Source organism: Bos indicus, chromosome 4 (assembly GCF_029378745.1).
Source record: "Bos indicus isolate NIAB-ARS_2022 breed Sahiwal x Tharparkar chromosome 4, NIAB-ARS_B.indTharparkar_mat_pri_1.0, whole genome shotgun sequence".
Taxonomy (NCBI): Eukaryota; Metazoa; Chordata; class Mammalia; order Artiodactyla; family Bovidae; genus Bos; species Bos indicus.
The window spans coordinates 99,007,770-99,026,283 of NC_091763.1; the positions used below are offsets into that span (position 1 = coordinate 99,007,770).

An 18,514-nucleotide genomic window follows, 5' to 3' on the forward strand; every position below is an offset into this window, starting at 1 on the left:
ATTAGCCTGAATATAGCATCTGTGCACTATTATTAATACATACACTCCCTTCCTCTCAAAGTACTTTGTGTTCCAGAAATCCAGATCAGGAATTCCAGATGACTTGGCAACATGTGGGAACACTATATGATATGAGAGGAATTTGTTTCTTCAGTTTGGTCCTTGTCTTAATTTGAGTTCTCCAAGAATCAGATTCTGAAACAAATATTTAAGTACAGTTTATTTTTAAAGTGATCCTAGGAAAAGCTGGTAGCAGTGTGGGAAAGTGAGGCAGAGAAGGCAATGCAACCAAATCAAGGTTTTCTTTCTGAGCAAATTACCACTGTGAGTATCTGGAGCTCACCTCCACTGGGCGCTCTAAGATCTAGTGTGCTGCAGGTACCTCGGAGCTATCTGATTCCAAAGGTGAAGAGAGCTGAGGTATTTATTCACTAATGCTCATCAATTTTTGCTAGAGGCACAGTGCCCAGGGGGCATTAATGCTCAGCTCTTCTGTTTACAGAATAGACTCACCATGGCCAGAGAAAGACCATGGACAAAGGTTTGCATATGTGTCATTGAAATCCAGGCAGGAATGTACTAATATGGGGTTATATATGGGGAGTGTGTGTATATGTATTTCTCTATGTATCTGCTGTAGTTCCCACGTGGCACAGTACATGAATCCAGCTGACCGATTAATCAGCAAGCTGTCCTTGGTGTCGTTTCTGTTGTCCAGTGTGCCTGACGAGGAGGTCAAGACAACCACGACCAACACTCAGGCGGAGGGCGATGATGAGGCTGCTCTCCTGGAGCGACTGGCTCGGCGGGAGGAAAGACGCCAAAAGCGCCTCCAGGAAGCCCTGGAGCGACAGAAGGAGTTTGACCCAACAATAACAGATGCAAGTTTGTCGCTCTCCAGCAGAAGAATGCAAAACGACACAACAGACAATGAAACGGCGGAGAAGGAAGGAAGAAGTGAAAGTCGCCAGGAAAGGCAGGAGCTGGAGGAAACGGAAATAGTCACCAAGTCACACCAGAAGAATGATTGGATGGAAGCGGAAGAGAAAAAGAAAGAGGAGAAAGAAAAGGAGGAAGAAGAAGAAGAGAAGCCAAAGCCAGGGAGCATTGAAGAAAATCAGGTAGAGGTGGTGGTAGACGAGAAAACAGCAGACACCCAGCAGGAAACAGTAATGCCACTGAAAAATGGGCAGATCAGTACAGATGAGCCTAAGACCGAGGAGGAGGGGGAAAGGGGCTCAGATGAGATTCTCCAGAATGAAAAGATGGAAGAGGAAGCCAGGGAAAGAGCTGAGGCAGAAAGGGCCAGGTTGGAAGCAGAAGAAAGAGAAAGAATTAAAGCTGAGCAAGACCGAAAAATAGCAGAGGAGAAAGCAAAAAAGGAAGCAGAAGAAAAAGCAGCTGCCCAAGAGAGAGAAAGACAGGAGGCAGAGGAGAGGGAGAGGATCAAGGAGGAGGAGAGAAAGGCAGAAGAGGAGAGGCAGAGGATCAAGGAGCAGGAGAGAAAGGCAGAAGAGGAGAGGCAGAGGATCAAGGAGCAGGAGAGAAAGGCAGAAGAGGAGAGGCAGAGGATCAAGGAGCAGGAGAGAAAGGCAGAAGAGGAGAGGCAGAGGGCGAAGGCAGAGGAAGAAGAGAGAGCTAAGATAGAAGAGCAAAAACGTAAGAAGCAACTAGAAGAGAAAAAGGGGCAAATGCAAGAGAAAAAGATTAAAGGGGAAAAGGTAGAGGAGAAAACAGCAGGGAAGGGGGTCAATGAAAAGAAAGTACAAGAAGATAAACCTCATACAGCTGTCCCAAAGAAACAGGTACAGTAAACCTTTTGCACCAAGTGTGTGATGCCTGCAACTTGCGAGAAATGTAATGCACATCAAATTTGGGACTGAGGCCACATTCCTAAGGCCCCACGTGCTTAATCGTTTGGCAAGCTGTTCATTTTTTTAGGTCATAGCAATATGCAAGCATAGAGCAATCAACTGAGGGCTAAATATTCCACCAACCAAATTTACTGATACAACCAGAGAGAAGTGAATTGCTCTGTGCTTGATTGCTGTGAATACCAGAAAAAATGAATTAACCCAAAGATGACAAGTGTGGTGGTGCTGCGCTGAAATGATTCTGCACCTGCATCTAAACTCATTCCTTCTAACAACTTACCTCTCTCCACAGGTCTACATGAGGCAGGAGGACCATAACTCCTCACCTCATCTGTTGTGTTTGGCATCTAATAAAAGATGCTAAAGTTGGGGTGGGAAACTGACATGACGAATCGTGGTCAGAAATATCTTATGAACACAAAAATAACTCCCTTGAAATTAACTGGTAATAAAGGAGGGAAAGGAGCCATTTTGGACCTTTTATAAAAAAATGTCAGAATCCTGACTTGCCGTCATGTAGACCTGAGCCTAATGTAGACTTGCAGAAAGCCATTCATCTGGGGCAGCATCAACTTAAAACTGGTTGGTAGTTACAAGCACACATTCTGCTTCTTTTACCGTCTGGGTGATACAGATTTATGTAGCACAGGAAGAGTGGAATGGGGCTGGGGGAGTGTCTGTAATCTAAGAAACATTTTTTTTTCTCTGTCTGCAAGGCTACATTAAAAGCACTATAGAGATGCTTGTGTATTCAGCTTTCCAAAGAGAACTCTCTGTCGCTAAGCCTGCATTGCATTCAAGTCATCTTTCACTTCTGCTTCTTACAAGGGGCTCATAAACACAGCTATCATAAGAGATGATCAGGAACTAGATGCACCAAACACTCAGGAGGTTTTCAACACTCACGAGAAGCACCACATCACGCTGGACCTCAGTGAGCACGATGGCAGGCACACGAGGAAAGATTTGGTGGGAGGAAACTATCCCACATTGCTGTTAGAACCACTGGCACTGGGGAAATGTGAGGATTGGTACAGCCACAGAGAAGTCACTTCACGCCACATGCAGAGTGACCTGAGCACCCTCTCACTCTTGCTTTTAAATAAGTGACCTTACCATTCTTGAAAATAAAAAGGAAGAAGAAAGGGGGGCTAAAGTGCCAGCTAAAAGAGAAAAGTCCCAAGACGACAAGGCTGCCTTCAAAAAAGAAGAGGTAAATATCACTGAGAAGGAACCTAGTCATAAAGCACAGAGAGCAGTGTTCCATGACGTTTCAGGTCAGATGATCTCAAAACTGTAACCTCTAACCCAGTATTTTTCAAGCCGTGGCTCATGATCCATTGAATGGTGAAATCAATTGAAAGCAAAACTAGTTAAAAGTGTCAATCTGCATTGTTTTAATGAAGTAGAGTAGAAAATATCAGAGGGCATCGTGGCCACGAAGCATTGCATTGTGATATAAATTGTCTTTTCTACTATGGGTCACAGTCAGAAAGCTTGAGAAATACTTCTCTCATCAACCTTTCCTGCTTTCTACTCTCCTCAAAAAAAGCTATTTTTTTTTTTCTTTGAGCCATCCTACTTTCATTTCAATCATGAAATATTTCCAACTGGCTTTGATTAATGATTTAACTTTTCCAAGGGAAAACACTCCCACACCTCTCAGTAGAAAATCTGATGAACTGAAGATGATATTTGGTTTTCAAAAGAAAAGCTTGGCACAGTGTTCTGCATTGCATTTCTGAGGCACACACAGGAGCTGGTGCCAGGGTGTTTGACTGTAGGTAAGTAGTAAACAAGTCAGTGGACCAGAGGCTGCTGCAGACAGCATGTCATTATGTCCCGACATAATCAAAATGCCACATCAGAAAGCCTGACCTCAGGACTTCCGTGGCCATCCAGTGGTTAAGACTCTTCGCTGTCAATGCAGGGGGCACAGGTTTGACCCCTGGTTGGGCAACTAAGATCCTGCATGCCACATACCACAGCTTAAAAAAAAAAGGAGAAAGAAAGCCTGATCTTGTTTTAACCATCATGCTTATGTTAGCTCCAAGCAATCCTAAAAATGATGATAGTATTTAATAAGCTCAAAGTACTTGATCGTGGTAAACTAAATTATCAAACATAAGATTTGAAGTACTCTACTTGTGGGACTGAATTGTAGTTATTGAGCTCCAACTCAGATGGACTCTTGCTACATTTTTCTGCCCATTATAGCACAGAATAAGACACAGACAAATCTATATTTAGCAAATAGATGAGATTTAATAGGAGAATGATTATTTTCTTAAACCTTTTTTTCCTAAGATTCATGTAAAAAGAACTCTAGTTCATGTTATATTTATTTTGTTTTTGGTATGTGTTCCTCCCATTTTCTAGTAGAACTTGTGGCGGCTTGGGAGTAAAAACCAAATGTGAACACTGCCCAGTTAAAAGCAGGAGAAAGCATGAATGCTAAAAACTAGAAAACTAAATTTGGTTCTAATGAGGCTGCTGAGAAATTTGTTGAACATGTTGGGAAACAACTGTTCTCATTCTGTAACAGAAAAACAGCTACAAATTCATTTCCAAAAGATGAACATTACTTTGGGACTAAACTCAGAAATATCCCACATATATTATTTATTTCGCTTCCCACATATATATTTATATATCCCACATATATTATTATTTAGCTTCATCTCTAAAGCTAGCATTTTGTGTGGGGGAATATCTTTAACTTATTTTTAATTGGAGTATAATCGCTTTACAGCACTGTATTGGTCTCTGCTGTGCAACAGCATGAAATCAGCTATGTGTAGACACATACCCCCTCCCTCTCGAGTCTCCCCCCCACCCCCCAACCCATCCCACCCATCCAGGTCATCAGAGAGCTGAGCTCGCTCTGCTATACAGAAACTTCTTGGGGGGAATATCTTTAAGTACAGGAAGAAGAGGGCATGAAATCATAGCTCAATGATTACATTTCTATGGAGTAGGAGAGGCAGAATGACTCTATGAATTCTCCATTTCATTCAGTTCAGTCAGATGTGGATTGTTTTTAATGACCAAGGCATTCTGTGTCCACGTTTTGTGTCTGTGAACTACAAGGAGCTCACCAGCAGCCATCCCATCATCCTTTAGCTTCTTTTCAGATAAGGCCCCCAGTTCAACAATGGCCGTGGTTTGATTTCAGTCCTGCCCCTTTCTCAGTCTGCCCTCCAGCACATTCCAGTGTCCCAAAACTTGGCCTCTTTTTGCCACAAGAACAGATTAGCTCCTTAACCCAAGCTTTGGGGAAAAAAAAAACAAAAACTGCCATTCCTGTTTTAACATTGCATACATAAATTACTAGTTGAATAACTAGGTTTTCCCCTCTCCACCTGTTTGTGTAGCTACTCCACTTAGATAACTTTAAATCATAGTTTATGTGATGTGGCCATTGTAAATGCCCTCCTTTTACCCCCATCCCGCTTTTTGTTCTCTACTCTCAACAAAAGTCTTTCCTTTCATGGAGTTAGCAAGAAAAGGAAACACAAACATCAGGTGAGCTACATTTCCAGAAGTCACTCCAATACCTTACACAAAACCTTCTTTCTCCCACTGCAGTTTAACTGTTTGTGGCAGTGAATCACAGATGACCAGTAACCCTGAAACGTAATTTAACTTTTTATTTTCCCCAACTATAAAATGCCTTCTTTTAATTTTTAAAAAATTTTTGTTGAAGTACAGTGTTGTGTTTATGCTGTACGGCAAGTGATTCAGTTATACATATATTGTGTGTGTGCATGAGTTCATGCTCAGTTGTGTCCGACTCTCTGCGCCCCCATGGACTGTAGCACACCATGCTCCTCTGTCCATGGGATTTGCCAGGCAAGCATACTGGAATGGATTGCCATTTCCTACTCCAGGTTAATCTTCCCAATCCAGGCATCAAACCCACATCTCTTGTGTCTCATGCATTGGCAGGCAGATTCTTCACCCACTAAGCCACCTGGGAAGCCCTTTATACATATACATATATTATTTTTTTATCTACATTCTTTTCCATTATGGTTTATCATAGGATATTGAATATAAAATGCCTCCCTGTAAAATGCCTCCTTTTAGTTCTTCACCCCAGAGCTTGTTTTTTGTTCTGGCCTCTAATAGGAAAACAGCTTCCAGCAGAGCTGTTCATATAATAATGAAACTAATATTCATATCACGTAGGCCAGAGCCTCTCACTAAACATCAGGGTACATGCTGGTCACCTGGGATCTTATGAAACACAGACTCTGCCTCTGTGGGTCTGGGTAGAGCCTCAGCTCCCCAGGGAAGTCCATGTTGTCCATGGACAGGGCCATTCATGTGATAGACATTGGGCCTGGAACAGGAAGTGAGGCTTCTGAATCTAACAAAAGTATGTTCAACTTAGTCTGAAAAAGTGTAACTTGCACCCGTTCTTATCATTCTTCTGGAATCAAATGATACAAAGCAGTACAACAGAGAAACTGGTGTCTCAGTCCCTTTAGACTTGTTCACAACTTTTTGAGTGTCTCTCTGGCACAAGAGTATGTCACTGGAATTCCTACCCCTACACACATACACCCATGTGTTACCCCACTGATCACTTTTTTTTTTTTGGCTGTGCTATACCCAGTTGTGTCCAACTCTTTGTGACCCTGTGGATTGTAGCCCCGGCTTCCCAGGTGGCACTAGTGGTAAACAGCGTGCCTGTCGATGCAGGAAATGCAAGAGATGTGGGTTCAATCCATGGGTCAGGAAGATCCCCTGGAGTAGAACATGGCAGTCCACTCCAGTATTCTTGCCCGGGATAACCCCATGGACAGAGGAGCCTGGCGGGCTACTGCAACAGGGTCAGACATGACTGAAGCAACTTAGCATGCACAGACTAGCCTACCAGGGTCCTCTATCCATGGGATTTCCCAGGTGAGAATGCTGGAGCAGATTGCCATTTCCTACTCAGGATACATGGCCCTGTGTTAATCCATCAGCACAGATTCTCTTCTTGGTAACATTTTGATCTAGAGGCTCTAATGCTTTTCCCAGTGGGCTCAGAATATCCCATTAGCTTAGGCTGAATCTGCTATAGAAGCCAACCCACTGTGCTCCTTAAAGTGTTACGGAATTTATTTATTCATTTCCCAGAAAGAAAAAATAATTTGCAGTCAGCATTAAATTATCATTATTTCTTTGGGAATTTTTTTAAGTCTTCCAAAGAGAATATAAGCACCACAACTTTGCCAGTACAGGAAGAACTTGAAAAAAAGGGATGTTTCTTCTGTTAGACATGTATGGTTTTATAAATCTATTTTACACACATTTTTGGTCAGTAAATTAGATAATGCATTTGAATATCTCTGACTCCAAAATAAGAGAAATGAGTTTCTCTTTGTATAGTGCTCCACAAACTGTAAGGTGTGACTCACAGTTTCTTTCATGGGTTCACTGCAAGGGGACCCCCCCTCACCCTTAAATGTGTATCCCCAGATACTTCTTAACCAGGATATAAACTCCCATCCGTAGTTTCTCGGGCTATTCCCAACAATGGTAGGTCAGAATGAAAAGAGACCTTGCTTACTCCTGCCTGTCCAATAAACACTGATTTACCACCAGGCAAGGACAGTCGAATTAAAGCTGCGGGACAGACCAGGAGCTTCCTTCTCTTCTCTGAGCCTCTCAGCACAAATCTGGAGCCAAGAAGGAAGGCACAGGATGAAGGATTAGGAAGGGATCATCTAGCCCAACCCTCTCTTTTCATGCACACGGAGCCAGCATTCCAGAGATGTTAGGTGACTTAAAGTAACAGTTAGATTGTTGACAACACTAAAACTAAAACTCAGATTTCCTGACTTTCAGACAAAGCACTCAGAAAGAATAGCAAAATAACAGCCTTCCTCTTCAGCAAGTCCAAGGGATGTCCTAGATGTATGCCACTTGGAGAAAAATTAAAAGTCATAACTAGCTAGGGCACCGTGGTAGTGAATAGTCCATCGATAGTAATTTAATCAAATAATAACTCAGCAAAAGCAATCAGGCAAAGGACTACTGAAGACTCATGAGTAAAGAGCAAAAAAACCCCTTTTCTTAGTAAAACATGCACTTTGGTGGGGGTTAGGTATCGGAAGCATAACAACTGCAAAGAGGTGAGTGATCAGGTAAGGGGTGGGACCATTCTTAGTAGCCCCTGGAACCCTGAGTTCTTACACCCAAACCCTCCCGCTTTGGTCTCTTTAGAATGTTAGTGCTTTGTCACTGTTTATCTTCAAATGAGCAGTAATGAACCTCAGCTGTTCTCACACTCATTTTTTAAGAATGGGTGAGATGATAAAGGTAATTTGAACTCCTTTACCTCCCCCCAAAAAGCTATGCAAATTCAGTATACTTTGAAACAATCTGTCTCACTGTGAGGAACTTGTAACACAAAGCCTACACGTGCACACAAAAAATTAGAGCTAATACCTGCTCTCCATGTACCACCTTCCTCTGTCTCCCACAACAATCGCAAAGCCACTTTCAGAGACTAAATTATCACCTTCAATGGAAGTCAAGGTCAGCCCTGGAATTTTTCCTTTGCGTTCTATCTTTAATGCTTTAGATGACTACAGACACGGCCCCGCAGGTCTCTGTGTCATCCCTCTAAAGGTAGGGTTATTATGTCTTCTATCCGGAAGACCCTAGTTATTCATTTGATTAAAATACTAGGGTGGTCTTCCTCTGACATCTGCCAAGACTGACTTGACAGATCTGGCTGATTCAGTAGGTTTCTTATTTCCTCCTCAACACATTCAAGTCCTTCTCAAAGAAGCACCCTTCATCCAAGAAGAAACCTGTCCAAGTAACTTGGCCATTCTCCCATCAAGGCCACACTAATAATTGCTCTTCCCGGTGGGAACTGAAAACAACCCCTCTCATGTGGAGTTTCCATAACATAATGGTTTCCAAATGGTAACACCTCCGTCACTTTTGAAAATAAAACCTCAGTGAAATAAGGGATGATCCTGACCTCCTAAAATTGTGGTCAGGGTCTTTGCTCAGAAGCTGGAGGACCATAGCTCATGCTCCAAGAATTTCCTCTGATTCCAGGTCTACCACATCATTCTCCAGTGGTTTGTTTTACTTCTCAGTTTTCTGGCTTCCTAACGATGTTGGGTTTTATTTGGTGATACCAACCGAAACCTAATAAGATTTTTATCGTTATGTTTCTTCCTGATATGTACCATTGGTTAGCTCAAAGATGAGAAGACTAAAAAGGACAAAGAAAGCAAAGACGTTAAGAGGTTCTTGGATGCAAAGAAGGGATTTACAGAAGTGAAGTCTCAGAATGGAGAATTCATGACCCACAAACTTAAACACGCCGAGAATACTTTCAGGTAAGAAGTTAACAGTGACTGTGCTCATGTGTGAAAAAAAAAAAGTCAGTCTCCCTACTCTGTGACTCCAGACAGAAACGTGCTAACAGGCAACATACTTTTGTTGTGAGGTCACTGGCCATTGTCTTAGAGATACTCCATCAGCAGATCAGGCTGTCAGTCACTAACAGAACAGCAAGCCCTGCTCAGACAAGGTTTGATCTGCTTTTCCCATTATTTGACAAGGCAGATCAATCCTGCTTGGTATCTATGTTTTTGTTCACTGACCTAATACATTCACGTAAGATCAGCTTATGAGAAAACATTATCACCGGAGTTCGTGTCATTGATTCATTCTCTGTAGGGTCCAGCAGACTTCATAGAAGAAATTTCTCAATACCATTTTCAAGAATGTATTTTCTAAACGTTGTAAATAAATTGTTGCAGAAAAGGAAGATTGCCCTGTGGCCAGATACTTCGGAAACATTCAGTCATTTCAGTTCAGTTCAGTCGCTCAGTCGTGTCCAACTCTTTGCGACCCCATGAATCGCAGCATGCCAGGCCTCCCTGTCCATCACCATCTCCTGGAGTTCACTCAGACTCACGTCCATCGAGTCGGTGATGCCATCCAGCCATCTCATCCTCTGTCATCCCCTTCTCCTCCTGCCCCCAATCCCTCCCAGCATCAGAGTTAAACTAAATAAGTTACGTCTCTTTACCACAGGACTTAGAGAGCCTTTGATGTTATTTTGCCTTGGAGAATCTCTAAGAGGGAGGAAGAGGGTGAGCAACTAATGCTCCAGTTTGGAAAACCCTCTTGCAGAGCTTCAGATTCCCCTTTTTATCCCCTCTCCTATCACATTGAATACATCTGGGCGATTAAGTTTACGACAGATAGACAAGTGCGTGCATGCTAAGTCGCTTTAGTCCTGTCCGACTCTTCACAACCCCATGGACTGTAGCCCACCAGGCTCCCCTGTCCATGGAATTCTCCAGGCAAGAATACTGGAGTGGGTTGCCATGCCCTCCTCCAGGGAATCTTCCTGACCCAGGGATCAAGTATATGCAGGCAAATCCTCACTTCTAGGTTGAATATGGAGATTCCCCCCACCCCAGCCCAGCTTTGTAGAACTCAAGTTACAGAAGCCTGCCATGGACACCTGACTACCTGACTCTCTGTGCCCCATTCCCACACACACTAGGTCCAACTGCTGGTGCCAAATTGCAGTCTCTGTTATGTCACCAGCTGCTGTGCCAAACATTCTGGAAAAGAGGGGGGTCCCTGTAACGTGGATTCCCAGAGGGTTGTTCTTTGGCAGCTGTCTTGCCTGTAGACCCTGTTTTTTTTTGCAACACTTCAAATAAGAAAGTTCCAAGCAGGTATTGTATAGAAGTCAGACTGCTTCTTACACCAAAGCATGGGTAACACTCAGAAGCAAGCAGAACTATGAGGGACAGACATTTCTAGCCGCTTTAAGATGCTAAAGTGTTAGGTAAATATAGTTGTTATGCACACAATTTTTCTACACAAAAATTTGAGCAAAAATCTAGTCACAGTTTTACAAAAGAGAGCTGAAAGTACATGGAAGAAAAGATGTGTATACAAAGCCTAAATAAAGTGTGAAGGAATGAGAAGGGAAGAACCTATTAGATGTTACTTGGGATTGGCAAGAATGTAAATGTAAAAATTACGTTTATTAGGAATTCATAGAAAGTCTAGAAACCAAGCTGATTCAGGCTGGTAAGCTGAGTGCAGAGCTTGCTGAAGTGCCAGTCCTTTAATGTGTTAGAGCCCTAGAACAGTGTCAAGTTCATGAAAAGTGTTCAAAGAATATTACCTAAAAATATCACTGTTTAATTACTTAGATAAGACCCTGATCCTGGGAAAGATTAAGGGCAAGAGAAGAAGGGGGTGACTGAAGATGAGATGGTTGGATGGCATCATCAATTCAATGGACATGTGATGGTGAAGGATGGGGAGCCTGGCATGCTGCAGTCTATGGGGTTACGATTGTCAGACACACCTTAGCGACTGAACAGCAACAACAATTACTTGATAGTTTAAAATATGTGCTGTAGGTGCAAGTACAATTTTATTAAGAGAAATAACTTTAAAAATCTGTCAGTAGAAAGAAGTTTGGTTAATAATTAGCAAGCTTCTCAACCAGTTTTAGTCAAAACTCAAATTGACAATTAACATGCCCATTGTTTGGAAATCCAGAAAACTGGGTAACTCGAACAGATAAGTCACAAGAGACGGCAACAGACAGAGGACTGAGAATCATAATTGGGACTCTTGCTTTAATTTTGCTATGTTTTGAAAGAAGAAAACGAAACAGACTGCTACCGTATTATTAGTTTTTAATTTAGCTGCCAACGTACGTTAGTTGTAGTTTCAATTAGAAATTGATCCCTGTAGAAGCAGAGACACCTCACTTTGCTCCAAATAGTTATACAGTGAGGGGAGCTGGGGAGGAGCGAGAGCCTCTATTTGGATTAGCTTAGTACCTATTAGTCTAACTGAAAACTAGCTGTGTTCATAGTGAAAGGTCTATATTCATCTCGACTTTCACCTAGCAAAGCCACAGAAAGAGAACCTTCTGGAAGAAATTTCCATATTAGTGGTACCCTAATGCTCAGGCCATCCCAGCACATCTGAGCAGATGTGATGCGGTCAAAATTCTTGTTCCTGTTTTGAGCATAGCTCCTTTTGTTGATTTAATTACTTTTCCCTTTGACAGACCCATTTTCTTATAGCTAGATGTTTTCTCTAAAATATGACATGAAAATCTCAATTCAGGAGCAAGTTAAGCACCCATCACCTAAGGAAACCACCAGTAACATTTTCCCCAGATACTCTTTATGTGTATACATTCAAAACACACATAGATGTATATATGTGTATAATTATAAATCTCTGTTTTAAAGTGATTCTTTCACTGAGCATAACAGTGTATCTTTTTGCTAGCTTTCTGCACCAATGAGTATAAGCCTACAGTTAATGTTAGAGTGTTTTACTGGGTGGTAAACACTCTAACATTAACTGGGTCATGACTGATTTAACAAGTCCCTAATGATGGGCATCTGAATATCCAAAATGAAGATTGAGCGACACCTAGTGGAGTCCAGAAAAGTTTCTATGTATTAGCAGTCCTACCAAACAAAACACTAAGAACAGGAAGAACCAACTCTCTGAAGATGGAGAGACTTTAACTGAAAGGAGAGGGTTCCTCTCTGAAGTCACAGGCCTATGGACATTTAAGACTTTGAAAGAGCAATATCAAGTCTTAAGGGGTCCCCTAACCATGGGGTCGCTAAGAGTTCGGACACTACTGAGCAACTTCACTTTCACTTTTCACTTTCATGCATTGGAGAAGGAAATGGCAACCCACTCCAGTGTTCTTGCCTGGAGAATCCCAGGGACTGGGGAGCCTGGTGGGCTGCAGTCTATGGGGTCGCACAGAGTCGGACATGACTGAAGCGACTTAGCAGCAGCAGCAGCAACCTTGACTGAGTTAAAAATAAGAGTTGACCTTTAGCTATCAAGAACCTAAAATGATATTTTTTAACTTTTTAACCTCAACTCCTAGTAAGATATAAATTTTACATCATATCCCAGTACACATCTACATATGTATTTATAACTGAAACAAGAATGTCAAGAAAAGGTCGTTTCCCTTGTTCCATGCAATACCCTCTGATGTTTTCTCCTTGGTTCTTCTAAATGCTAATTAAAGTCCACTAAATAGACTTTACAAAATGCAGCTTGAAAAGCATAGTACTAAAGGACATAGTTTATTCAGAACAATCTCACTATTTTAAAAGCATGAGATGCATGCAAAAAACCAGTATTGGTAACTATGTAATCTTGGACTCCTTTTCCGTTCCTCCTCTTGCTTCATAACTGGAAACACCAGTGCTATTCTCTGGATGGAATAAATGATACTAGACCATGGTAATTCATCTGTTACAAAAGTGTCAGAAATGGGCCACCTATGTTTAGATATAGTTAAGAATGCCCTCACTACCTGCTAATGAGTATTTATATAAGATTTCCTCCATTTTTGTGGCTCAATAATATTCCACTGTATGTACTTTTACATTTTTGTAATACGTTCATCCACCAATGGGCACTTAGGCTGTTTCCATGTCTTGGCTGTTGTAAATGATGCCACATGACCATGGGCGTTACGTGTATCTTTTTGAGTTAGTGTTTTCATTTTCTTTGGATAAATATCCAGAAGTGGAATTCCTGCATCATATGGCAGTTCTACTTTTAATTTTTTGAGGAATCTCCATACTGTTTTCCGTAGTGGTTGTACCAATTTACAGCCCCACCAACAGTGCCTGTTTGCTTCCATTGTACTACCTAGGGAACCCAGGGTAAGTGGCAGAGAGGGGATTCGGATTCAGACCTGGGAATTCCAGATGGACCCCAACTTAGCCGTGAGGGTCCGCTGTCCAGTGAGGGCAGTGGAGATTTCCGTGTGGGATGCAAGGCCTGCAGACCGACCTCCCCCGCTTCCAGGGGCGGTGAGGGTAGGCTGCAAGGCAGACGAGTGTCCCACTCCTTTGCAGCCGCGCTGGAGGGAGGGTCAGCGAGGCCAAGGAGGCTGAAGGCACTTCCCAGGTGGAAGCCGGCAAACGGCTGGAGGAGCTGCGCCGCCGCCGTGGGGAGACGGAGAGTGAGGAGTTCGAGAAACTCAAGCAGAAGCAGCAGGAGGCGGCCTTGGAGCTGGAGGAGCTGAAGAAGAAGAGGGAGGAGCGAAGGAAAGTCCTGGAGGAGGAGGAGCAGCGGAAGAAGCAGGAAGAAGCAGAGCGAAAAGTGAGAGAGGAGGTAAGGCGGGGCGCAGCGTGGTGGTCTCGCGCCTTCACTTACCCAAGCTCACGAGTACGCGTCTCCCTGTGAACATTCTGACCCTGGAAAATAGTTTCTTCCCTGGTGAACTGCTGCTGCCCTTTTGAACGTGAATTCTTACAAATGCGTGAATCTGAGCAAACTCCCGGAAACAGTGAAGTACTGGGTAGCCTGGTGTGCTGCAGTCCTTAGGATCACAAAGAGTCTGAGTCGACTTAGCGACTGAACAACAGCAGCAGCTTGCTGTGTGCTAGGTGTGGTTCTAAAACTTTTATACACATTAATTTATGCAGTTCTCCTAAGATCTCTCTGATATAGGTAGTCTTCTCATCCCCATTTTGCAGATCAGGAAACTAAGGCACCGAGAGGTTTTGTAATTTTCCAGAGGTCCCACTTTTTGTTGTCTTAACGCATGAACCTGTAAATGTCCCTCAGTAAAGACTGTGAGAGCAGAGAAGGATGAAAAAGTCTGCAGATCAGTTACAAGAACCAAGAGTCACATGGTAGTTGTTTTTTGATATTTGAAGAGGTTTCATAGAGAAGATTTTCCCAAAAATCGTTTTGGGGGTGTGTTAAGTGGAAGAGTAAGTAACTAGATTTTCACAGGCAGGGACAGTACCTGCTTTGTTCATTGCTGTACACCCAGGACCCAGCACAGCGCCAGGCGTGTAGCAGGAGCCCAGTGATTATGAGCAGATGAATTTGTTCCATCTTAAGCAGAACTGAAAATGACAGATAAAGTTACAAGAAGGCAAATTTTGAAAATTGAAAAAGTGCTTAACCAACTACTGTAGCATTGAAGTAGTTTACAAAGAGCATTTTTTCCTTGTATCCTGAGGTACATTATTTATCCTCATTTTATGGACAAAGAAATGGGAATCAAGTAGTTTGACTGACTTGTGTGAAGTCACTTGACTAATAATAAGTGATAGATTTGCTGCTGCGACCCAGCTTCTCCAACTCCGCCTAGAGCTTTCCACACAAATCTCCAGAGACTGTGATCTCCCATCCTTTAGAATATGCAACAAGACTTTAGATGATTTTCTGACATGGATCCTATACAAACATTCCCCAAACTGTGTGGAAAGTTTGGATACATTACTCCAAGGTCTCGTTCAACTCCAGCTCTTCTTAAGCCTGCGACCTTTGGTTAGAAGGTAATTGGAATGATTGTTTTAGAATCAGACCCTCTGCCACTGGCAAGCTGGGACCTTGGGAGAGTCACTAGACTGTGAGACCTCTTTTCCTTATCTGTGAAATATCTACTTTCAGGATTGTGGAGGTGATTAAATCATGATATTCAGGGTGCCTGGTACATAATAGACACTCAGGAAGTCATAGTGTTCATTCCTGTTATTGTTATTGCTGTTCTTTAGAGGAGCAAAGTATCAATGAAAGCAGAGGAGAAACATGGCCTCTGAGACCTGAATTGGACCTCAGAGATGATTTGGTCTAACCTCCTACCAAGCACAGTGTCTTAGTGGCGGCTGCTATAACAAATTGCCGCAGACTGGGTGGCTGATAAGACATACAGATGTTTGTCTCACAGTTCTGAGGCTATGAAGTCCAAGATCGAAATGCCAGCAAACTCTGTGTCTGGTGCAACCGTTCACAGATAGCAGTCTTCTCGCTGTGTCCTCACAGGGCAGAAGGCGTGAGAGAGCTCCCTAGAGCCTCTTTTAGGTTCCATTCTCATGGCCCCCAAACCCCCACCTCCTAATGCCATCACTCTGGGGGTTAGGATTTTAACACAGGGATTTGGTGGGGGAGGGTGGGGGCACAAATATTCAGTCCACAATACACAGGATCTTTCTGCAGCATCCTCTGACACATGAACATCCAGTTCCTGCTTGAGAACATCCAGTTTGAAAACTACAAAGACTACATAAATCTGTCAGAAAACTGTTCCTAGAGGATGTGCAGCCTGATGAGAAGACAGAGTGTTCTAGGCCAGGAATGAAGGCACCGAGGGGTTGATGAGAGGGATTGTAAACATCAGTGGTTTCACCACTAGGGGGCAGTATCTACACCATTTCAGATTTGTCAAGCTATCTATCTACTCAGCTCAGGAAGGGACAAGCAAGAAACCATCTCTTGTACAATTTAGTAAATATAGTACTGTGTGCCTTGGCATATGGATGATCTCATTTGTCTTCACATCTCTCCTAGGAAGTAGGTAGAAGTGAGAACTTATTTTATGTACACAAAATGAAAGGCCAGTGTTTGATGACTTGACGAGGTGATGACTGTGATGATTGTCCTGCTGAGCATGAGTCTAAGCATTCTACCTGAGCGTTCTCATTTAGCCTGTGTTAAATCCCTAGTCGGTGGATACTATTATTATCCCCATTTTACAAATGAGGAAACTGAGGCATGGGGTAGATAAGTAACATGGCCAAGGTCACACAGTTTGGAAGGGGCAGTGCCAGAGTGCACATCAGCAGCTGGACTCAAGCGCTCAGGCTTAACCTCTGGTGCCACCCTTGAGGAAGGGCTAGCATCTTTTCTAGAACCCGGATCTTTCTCTTCTAGGACTATGACCATTCCCCTACAGCACTCTTTCCTTTGGGCTTGAAGCTGATATTAACGTCCTTGTTATTTGCTCTTTCTTAGGAAGAGAAGAGGAGGCTAAAGGAAGAGATTGAAAGGCGAAGGGCAGAAGCTGCTGAGAAACGCCAGAAGATGCCGGAAGATGGTTTATCAGAGGACAAGAAGCCCTTCAAATGTTTCACTCCTAAAGGTTCATCTCTCAAGGTATTTTCCCCCAGAAAACGTTCTTGTGTTTACTAAACTATGATAGAAACATGATTTCAGCCCCTGATTTAGTTATTGATTATTCAAAGCTTTTGTTCCATTTATCTTTTTGCTCCGTCAGCAATTTCATAGCTTTTTTTTCATTTTCAAGATAGAGATAGGAGAGAAATCAAGTGGAGTACTTTGTGTCTTTTGATTATTAGATCTTTGATTAAAATGACCTCTGGTGATTACCTCTGGATTTCACTGACCCACACTCTCTGTGTGCCTTATTACTTTGAGCAATTAAAAGCAGAAACATTGAAACTATAAAATAGGCAAATATATTTTAAAGGTTTAAGCTGCTTTTTCATGCTAATTTCATTATTTTTCTTTGTCATTATTAAGAGCAAGACAGCTGGGGATGGCACAGGTCAAATTTCAAAGCTGTTATCAGCAAAGGAGATGAAATGTAACTCGGATAGGCTCCCTTACCAGGATGAGTTTGGTCTGACTACTCCCTTCAGTGGGCATAGCTCCTAATAAAGGAAGACAGAAGTGCTGCTGAGAGAATGAGCAGGAAGGAGCTGAGTCAGGGCGATGATGGGCTGGTTGAGATGGAGGGACAGGAGCGTAGACTCAAATATGTATTTTTGCTTATACAGTTAGCATGTTTTGAGTCCCTGGCACGGTGAAGATACTCACTGATGTAGGGAGTACGTGCTTATTGAATAAATACATGGACGAATGAAACTTTAGAGATTGGAACTTTGAGCCGTTTTTATTTTCTGTGATCCTAGCTAGGTTACAAAGCCCTGACAACAGGTAAAGGCAGTATAGAATCATAGCCAGGCTGCAGCTGGTTAATGTGTGTGTGTGTGTGTATGTCTATCAGTGTGTGTACATTTTGATCAAAAGTCAGTTATTTACACTTACACTTATTACCTGTTTCACATGGAAACCAGTATGTTTTATTCCTAGAACATTTCCTTTAGTCTTTAGGATGGTCGGGGTCCCAGTTTACCATGGTTCTGCTGCTGCTGCTGCTGCTAAGTCGCTTCAGTCGTGTCCGACTCTGTGCGACCCCATAGACGGCAGCCCATTAGGCTCCTCTGTCCCTGGGATTCTCCAGGCAAGAACACTGGAGTGGGTTGCCATGGTTCTAACCCCTCCCAAATAAGCTCCTTATACTTCAACCTCATCTCAAGGGCTGCTTCAGGAGGAGTTTTCTTGTTTGATATTTATAACAAATCTAATATGTGCAATGAACTATGAAGGAGGGAAGCACAAAGCAGGGTCACTGTCCATAGGGCACTCATATCGTTGACCACCTCAGGAAAACTCAAGAATTACAAGGGTAACCAAGTGCACACTACCAGCTCAGTGAGGTCTCTGAGTGGAACAGAAGGAGGAGAGAGAGGCTGTGTGGAGTAAGTGAGCTTCATTTATGGATCTGAAATTTGAATTTCATAAAGTCTTCCTATGTTACAAAATATTCTTTTGAGCTTTTCCAAACCATTTAACAATGTAAAATGTTCTTAGTTTATGGGTGGGTGGAGAACACAGGCAAAACTCTATTTGCATACCCCTGCTGAAGGAGAACGGAGAAGGCAATGGCACCCCACTCCAGTACTCTTGCCTGGAAAATCCCATGGATGGAGGAGCCTGGAAGGCTGCAGTTCATGGGGTCGCTAAAAGTCAGACATGACTGAGCG

At 42.8% G+C, this 18,514-nt stretch overlaps 1 protein-coding gene across 6 annotated transcripts in view; it reads left to right on the top strand.

Annotated features, from left to right (window-relative positions):
• The window catches only part of CALD1 (caldesmon 1), a 205,095-nt gene that overhangs the window by 166,580 nt on the left and 20,001 nt on the right, over positions 1–18,514 (top strand). For 5 of the 6 annotated variants that reach the window (XM_070787336.1, XM_070787340.1, XM_070787337.1 and 2 more), the window contains 5 exons: positions 719–1,805; positions 3,010–3,087; positions 9,087–9,229; positions 13,787–14,045; positions 16,680–16,820. In XM_070787336.1, coding sequence (XP_070643437.1) covers positions 719–1,805; positions 3,010–3,087; positions 9,087–9,229; positions 13,787–14,045; positions 16,680–16,820 — 1,708 coding nt within the window. The remainder of the gene's footprint in view (positions 1–718; positions 1,806–3,009; positions 3,088–9,086; positions 9,230–13,786; positions 14,046–16,679; positions 16,821–18,514) is intronic. The other variant, XM_070787341.1, reaches the window with a different exon arrangement.